At 40.8% G+C, this 7,287-nt stretch overlaps 1 protein-coding gene across 3 annotated transcripts in view; it reads left to right on the top strand.

Annotated features, from left to right (window-relative positions):
• The window catches only part of TDRD3 (tudor domain containing 3), a 136,944-nt gene that overhangs the window by 64,358 nt on the left and 65,299 nt on the right, over positions 1–7,287 (top strand). For all 3 annotated transcript variants that reach the window (XM_014544922.1, XM_014544921.1, XM_005872676.2), the window contains exon 8: positions 997–1,137. In XM_014544922.1, coding sequence (XP_014400408.1) covers positions 997–1,137 — 141 coding nt within the window. The remainder of the gene's footprint in view (positions 1–996; positions 1,138–7,287) is intronic.

Here is a 7,287-nt window from a genome sequence, read left to right on the forward strand (position 1 = left end):
AATAGTTTTAGCAACTTCACTCTTTATATTGAGTCTAGAAATTGAAGTTTCATTTAATGGAATCGGTAATTTATATAAGGAATGAAAGGTGCTTCCACCGAGAAGTAAATTTGCAGCAATTCCTGTAGATGCTGTGGGTAAAACAGTACCACCACAACCTCTAATATAATGTATTAAAACTTTATAAAGAAATGCAGGTAAATAGGATTCCTAGCTGGCAGGCCCCTGACAGCAAGCTGGCCACCTGTCGATTCCGTGAAGAATGGGACTCCCTTCTCCCTCCTGTCAGGGTCCGGGGTGTAGGCGAATGGGGTTCCTGGCTGGCAGGCCACTGACAGAAAGCTATCCAACAGCAGATTCTGTGAGGAATGGGGCTCCCTCCTCCCTACTGTCAGGGTCTGGTTTGAAGGCGGGACTCAGTACTTCCACGCTCTGCTCCGAGGGTGGGTTCCTGCCTGACACCTCGCCCTGAGGGCGGGGTCCTGCCTGAAACCTCGCCCTCTGGGAAACAGCTGGGGGAGGGCACAGCCGTTTCCAAGACGACACCTGCAGGACTGATTTCCTTCCGCTTGGTCGTGCTTCTGGACGTGATGTTACACCCAGGGTTTTTATATAAGTAGATAGTCTTGCCCTCTAACCCAGGCTGTATGATATTAGTCAAGTATTTTACCCTAGAATTATTTTTGACATCTAATCTCCATAGTGCTTATTATTTTCTACTATATTATTATCTAAAGTCTATTCTGATGACTTGCCTTGGAGACTTAAAGATTATAGCTATGTAATTATTTTATTGCCTTGCCTGGACTTATGGAAAAAAAGAAGTTATGGCTAGTAGATATTTATTTAAAAAGGACTAGCTAACATTTGATTTTTTTATGTAAAACAATGAAAACTATTTCAGTTTTACTAGATACTTTTAGTTGTAGCTTAGTCTTTAGGACTATTTTCAAATGCTATTAACCTACATCTCTGTTATCTTTCTCTTACCTAAAGACCAAGACATTTGGAGGAGGTGGTGGTAGTGCAAGAAGTAATCTCAATATGAGTGCTGCTGGTAACCGAAATAGAGAAATTTTACAGAAAGAAAAGCCAACCAAATCAGAGGGGAAACATGAAGCTGTCTATAGAGAACTGGTAAGGCTAAAGAACCAACACAAAGTTAATCTTTTCTTCCTTTAATAGCCTTGATGATTTTTTTGTTCTTTCTCATAACCATCACTGGCTTTGTTCAGTGTATTATGGATAGATGTTATAACTCTAGCAGGCTTTCATTAAGATTTACAATTAACTCATGGAAAATTTGGGTTGTTTGAAAAATAACTTACTTAAAACTTTCATTTGATTTTAATTTATAATGTTTGAATAACATCTTTGGGAATGTTTTGATAAAAACTATCAAATTAAATAGAAGACACTCAGTGGAAATAATATTCTAAAAGTTGATGCATCAAAAACATAGTTATCTGCCCTTTTCTACCCTTTCCCACATCTTCATCTTTTCTCAAATTTTGTCTAAAGTGATTTTGTTTAGTTTTGATTTGCTGTTTGGAAAAAATATATTGCAATAAATTCATGTATATTATGGACTCCAGGAGGATAAACTCAAAGAGAGACACAGCAAGACACATTATAATCAAGTTGTTGAAAGCTCAAGACAAAGAGAAAAATCTTGAAAGCAGTGAAAAAGAAACAACTCATCAAGAACAGGGAATCTCAATAAGATAAACAGCCAATTTCTCACTAGAAACTATGGAAGCATGAAAGCAGTGGGATGATATCCTAATATATAAAAACTCAGGGTCCGTAATGACCGAGCAAACACCGTAAGTCAGTCTTGCAGTCAGTGCTGGGTTGCTGTGGCGACCCAGCACTGACTGCTGCGGTGCTGGTGTGGCGACCCAGCACTGACTGCCAAGGGGGCTGCGGATCAGGTCCGGAGAAAGGCCCGGAGAGAGAGGCAGCTATTGATCAGCCATTGCCTCTCTCTTTCTCTCCGGGCTTTGTCAGCAGCCGTGCCTCTGTTTCTCTGCGGGCCTCCGCGGGGGCTGCTGATCCGCCCCGCCTCTCTGATCAGACTCGGAGATATGCCTGGAGAAGCTGACTAGAATAGAAACCAACCAATCAGAACCAAATCTGGGTGAACTGTGAGGAGCCAATGGCTGCCTAGAGGCAGAGCTTTTGATGCTGACTGGCATAGAAACCGACCAATTAGAACCAAATTGGCTAGCAGGGGAGGGCAGTTGGGGGCAAGATCAGACTTGCAGGGGAGGGCTGTTGGGGGTGAGATCAGGTCGGGAGGGGAGGGCCATTGGGGGCGAGATCAGGCTGGCAGGGGAGGGCAGTTAGGGGTGATCAGGCAGGCAGAGGCAGTTGGGGCGAGATCAGGCCGGCAGGGGAGAACCATTAGGGGCTATCAGGCAGGCAGGGGAGGGCAGTTGGGGGCAAGACCAGGCTGGCAGGGGAGGGTAGTTGGGGGCAACCGGGCCAGCAGGGGAAGGCAGTTGGGGGCAAGATCAGGCTGGCAGGGGAGGGCAGTTAGGGGTGATCAGGCAGGCAGAGGCAGTTGGGGCTAGATCAGGTCGGCAGGCAGAGGCAATTAGGGGCAATCAGGCAGGCAGGCAGAGGCAGTTAGGGGTGATCAGGCAGGCAGGCAGAGGCAGTTAGGGGTGATCAGGCAGGCAGGCAGAGGCAGTTAGGGGTGATCAGGCAGGCAGGCAGAGGCAGTTAGGGGTGATCAGGCAGGCAGGCAGAGGCAGTTAGGGGTGATCAGGCAGGCAGGCAGAGGCAGTTAGGGGTGATCAGGCAGGCAGGCAGAGGCAGTTAGGGGTGATCAGGCAGGCAGGCAGAGGCAGTTAGGGGTGATCAGGCAGGCAGGCAAGTGAGTGGTTAGGAGCCAGCGGTCCCAGATTGCGAGAGGGATGTCCGACTGCCAGTTTAGGCCCAATCCCACGTGCACCAGGCCACTAGTATTGAAAATAATAAAAGAAAAACTTAACCAAAATTTCTATATCCAGGAAAACTATTAAATAAAAATAAAGGAGAAAATTAAATAACTTAAAATACTGTTATAAATTTGTACATGAATTATTCTCATAACCAAGTATCAAATTATTTTGTAGGTTGGGTAGTTTTTAAATCTGTATTTCAGCAATTGAAGAGAAGACTTGATTGGGATGTCAGCTGGTAGTTCCTTAAAATAATTTTTGATAATAGATGATATTATAGGTTGAATTGTGTCCTTCCCTGCAAGATACAGTGAAGTCCTAACCACCAATATCTTCAAATGTGACTTTACTTGGAAATAGGGTCTTTACAATGCAATCAAGTTAAAAAGAGGGCATTAGGGTAGACCCTAATTCAATCTCTTTATAAAGAGAGAAAATTTAGACAAAGAGAGAGGCACATTTATAGAGGGAAAATGACCCGAAGACACAAAGTGAGAGGATGATCATGTGACTGGAGATGCATCTACAAATAAAAAATGCCAAGAATTGATAGCTTACAACAGAAGTTAGAAAAGCAAGGAAGTTCTCACCTAGAGCTCTCAGAGGGAGCGAGGCCATGCCAAAACATTGATTGAGAATTTAGTTAATGCAATTCAGGTCAACAAGAAAGCTAGAGTAAGGTATACCAAGATTTGGTAGTAATTGACTATTAAAAGTGTTATTGGCTGCCTGGCCATTGTGGCTCAGTGGTTGAGTGTCAACCTATGAACCAGGATGTCATGGTTCGATTCCCAGTCAGGACACATGCCTGGGTTGTGGGCTCGATTCTCAATAGGGGGCATGTGGGAGGCAGCCGGTCAATAATTCTCTCTCATCATTGATGTTTCTCTGTCTTCCTCTCTGAAATCAATAAAAATATATTTAACAAAAAAGTGTTACTGGTTGAAGTCTATGTATGGGACAGTTTCTTTTTCTTCTTCTTCTTCTTCTTCTTCTTCTCCTAGAGCTCTCAGAGGGAGCGAGGCCATGCCAAAACATTGATTGAGAATTTAGTTAATGCAATTCAGGTCAACAAGAAAGCTAGAGTAAGGTATACCAAGATTTGGTAGTAATTGACTATTAAAAGTGTTATTGGCTGCCTGGCCATTGTGGCTCAGTGGTTGAGTGTCAACCTATGAACCAGGATGTCATGGTTCGATTCCCAGTCAGGACACATGCCTGGGTTGTGGGCTCGATTCTCAATAGGGGGCATGTGGGAGGCAGCCGGTCAATAATTCTCTCTCATCATTGATGTTTCTCTGTCTTCCTCTCTGAAATCAATAAAAATATATTTAACAAAAAAGTGTTACTGGTTGAAGTCTATGTATGGGACAGTTTCTTTTTCTTCTTCTTCTTCTTCTTCTTCTTCTCTCTCTCTCTCTCTCTCTCTCTCTCTCTTTTTTTTTTTTTGTTCCCTCACCTGAGGATATTTTTTCCATTGATTTTCAGAGAGAGTGGAAGGGTGAGGGGAGAGAGACAAGTGGGATGAGAGAAACATTGATGTGAGAGAGACAACGATTTGTTGCCTCCCTCATGCACTTCAACTGGGTTTGGGGATTGAACCTGCAACTCAGATACATGCCCTTGACTAGGAATTGAACCCATGACTTTCCAGTGCAAAGACTGATGCTCTAACCAATGACCAATGCCATCCAGGGCCAGTTTCTTAATTAGATATTTACTTGGGATATAATTAGGAGAGAAAACAGTTTGGAAGTTTGTTTATTTTTTATATCCACATAAGTTTTTTTTAATAACAAGGATTAATTATAGGTTTTTTTTATTGATTTTTAGAGAAGAAGGGAGAGAGAGAGAGAGAAGCATCAATTTGTTGCCCCACTTATTTATGCATTCATTGGTTGATTCTTTTACTTAATATGTTTTTACATATTGATTTTTTTTAAGAGAGAGAGAGGAAGGGAGAGGGATAGATAGAAACATTGATGAGAGAGACAACTACCAATTACCTCTTGCACACCCCCACCAGAAATCGAGCCTGCATCCTGGGCATGTGCCTTAACTGAGAATCAAACTAAAGACCTCTTGGTTTATAGGTTGACACCACTGAGCCACAGCAGCCAGGAATTGGTTGATTCTTTTATGTGCCCTGACCAGTGTCAAACCTGCAATCTTGGTGTATTAGGATGATGTCTAACCAACTGAGCTACCTGGTCAGAACCGGGATGAATTGTAGTGTGGATATGCAGTCATTTTTACATTTACTTTAGCATATCTATAGCAGGGATGTATTTTTTCTATTATATGTCAACTCTGATCTGTTGATTTTGTATTTAGAAGGATACAATCAGAATTTGGGAAAAAATTTTGTGCTTTTATCAGTGTCCACCATAGGTATGATAGTAGTTGTCTGCAACATGTGTTATGTGTATATCTTAACTTTTAAATATAGAAAAGTTAGTTATGAATTTCTCAGCTAGCTATGGCTCAAGAAATTTCTCATGGGATATGTTTATGTTACTTAAACAGTTTTTGACTTGTACCCAGGTTTGAATTTGTCAAGGAGATTTTGGGTTCTGGCATTTATAAAGTAGTTTTTCCTATCAGGGGTACAGATTGTCAAAGCATCATAGATAGTATTGCTAATAAATATACAGCAGAATGGTGCAACAATAGAGAGAAGAAAGGCACCCAGCTACTGAGATGGTATCATTTTGTTAGCTTCATTTTATATTTTGCATTTTTGGAAAGGTGCTAAATAAATTACATTTCCTTTCTAGAATGGAGAAGTATTAACCATGAAAAATTTTAATTAGGTAGTTTTCACTGTCTATATTATTTTCAAAAACCTTATTCTAACATATCATTAAATTTCTATTTTGTGTTGTTTTTTATGTGTAATGGTACTTGTAGAGTAAGATAGTACTCAAGGTACAACCCTACATATTATGTACATTCTTCCTTGGCTATTGCGCATGGAAATGAAAAACAAAAGCTCGGGTAGCAATGCGTATTTCTGACAAAGTAGACTTTAAAACAAAGGCTATAGTAAGAGACAAAGAACGACACTACATAATAATAAAAGGAGCAATCCAATAAGGGGACATAGCCCTTGTGAACATTCATGCACCCAACATAGCAGCCCCTAAATGTGTAAATGAAATCTTGATGGACATAATGGGAGAGATTTACAGTAATACAGTCATAGTAGGAGATTTTAATGCCCCATTGACATCAATGGATAGATTTCCCAGACAGAATCAACAAGGAAAAAGCGGCCATAAAAGACATACTAGATCAGATTAATTTAATTAATTTCACCCCAAAGAAGCAGAAAATGCATTCTTCTCAAGTGCACATTGAACAGTTTTCCAGGATAGACCACATGTTAGTACACAAAACAAGTCTCAATAAATTTAAGAAAATTGAAATCATATCAAGCATCTTCTCTGACCATAATGGTATGAAATTAGAAATCAATCACAAAAAAACAACATCAACACTGAAAAACACACAAAGACATGTAGGTTAAATACCATGTTACTAAAGAGTGAATGGGTTAACAATGAGATCAAGGAAGAAATCAAAAGATACCTTGAAACAAATGAAAATGAGAACACAGCAACCCAAAATCTATGGGACATAGCAAAAGTAGTCCTATGAGAGAAATTCATATCATTATATCTCAAGGAACAATAAAAATCTAAAACAATATAACTTGTCTGGCTTAGTGGTTGAGTGTCGACCTGTGAACCAGGAGGTCACAGTTCAATTCCCAGTCAGGGCACATACCCGAGTTTCGGGCTCAATCTCCAGTGTGGGGCATGCAGGAGGCAGCCAATCATTGATTCTCATCATTGATATTTCTTTTATTTTTAAATATATCCCGCAACCAAGGTACTTGCGCTTGATCGAAATCAAACCCGGGACCCCTGAATCCGCAGGCTGATGCTCTATCCACTGAGCCAAACTGGTTAGGGCTCATCATTGATATTTCTATTTTCCTCTCCTTTTCTCTGGAATCAATTAAATTATATTTTTAAAATAATTAAAATAAAACAGTCTAACTTTACACTTAAAGAAACTGGAAAAAGAACAAGCAAAGTGCAAAGTAAATAGAAGGAAGGAAAGCAGAAAAAATAAAGTCTAAAAAAATTACCAAAAAAATCATTGAAATCAAGAGCTGGTTCTTTGAAAAGATAAACAAAATTGACCAACCAATCCATGTGTCTCTCTCATGGATTGGTTGTCTCTCTCTTTCCTCTCCTCCTCCTCCCCCTCCTCCTCTTCCTCCTCTTTTTCCTTCTCCTCCTCCTGCTCCTCCTCTCCCTCCTCCTCCCCC

The sequence above is a fragment of the Myotis brandtii genome, unplaced genomic scaffold, assembly GCF_000412655.1.
Source record: "Myotis brandtii unplaced genomic scaffold, ASM41265v1 scaffold388, whole genome shotgun sequence".
Lineage (NCBI taxonomy): Eukaryota > Metazoa > Chordata > Mammalia > Chiroptera > Vespertilionidae > Myotis > Myotis brandtii.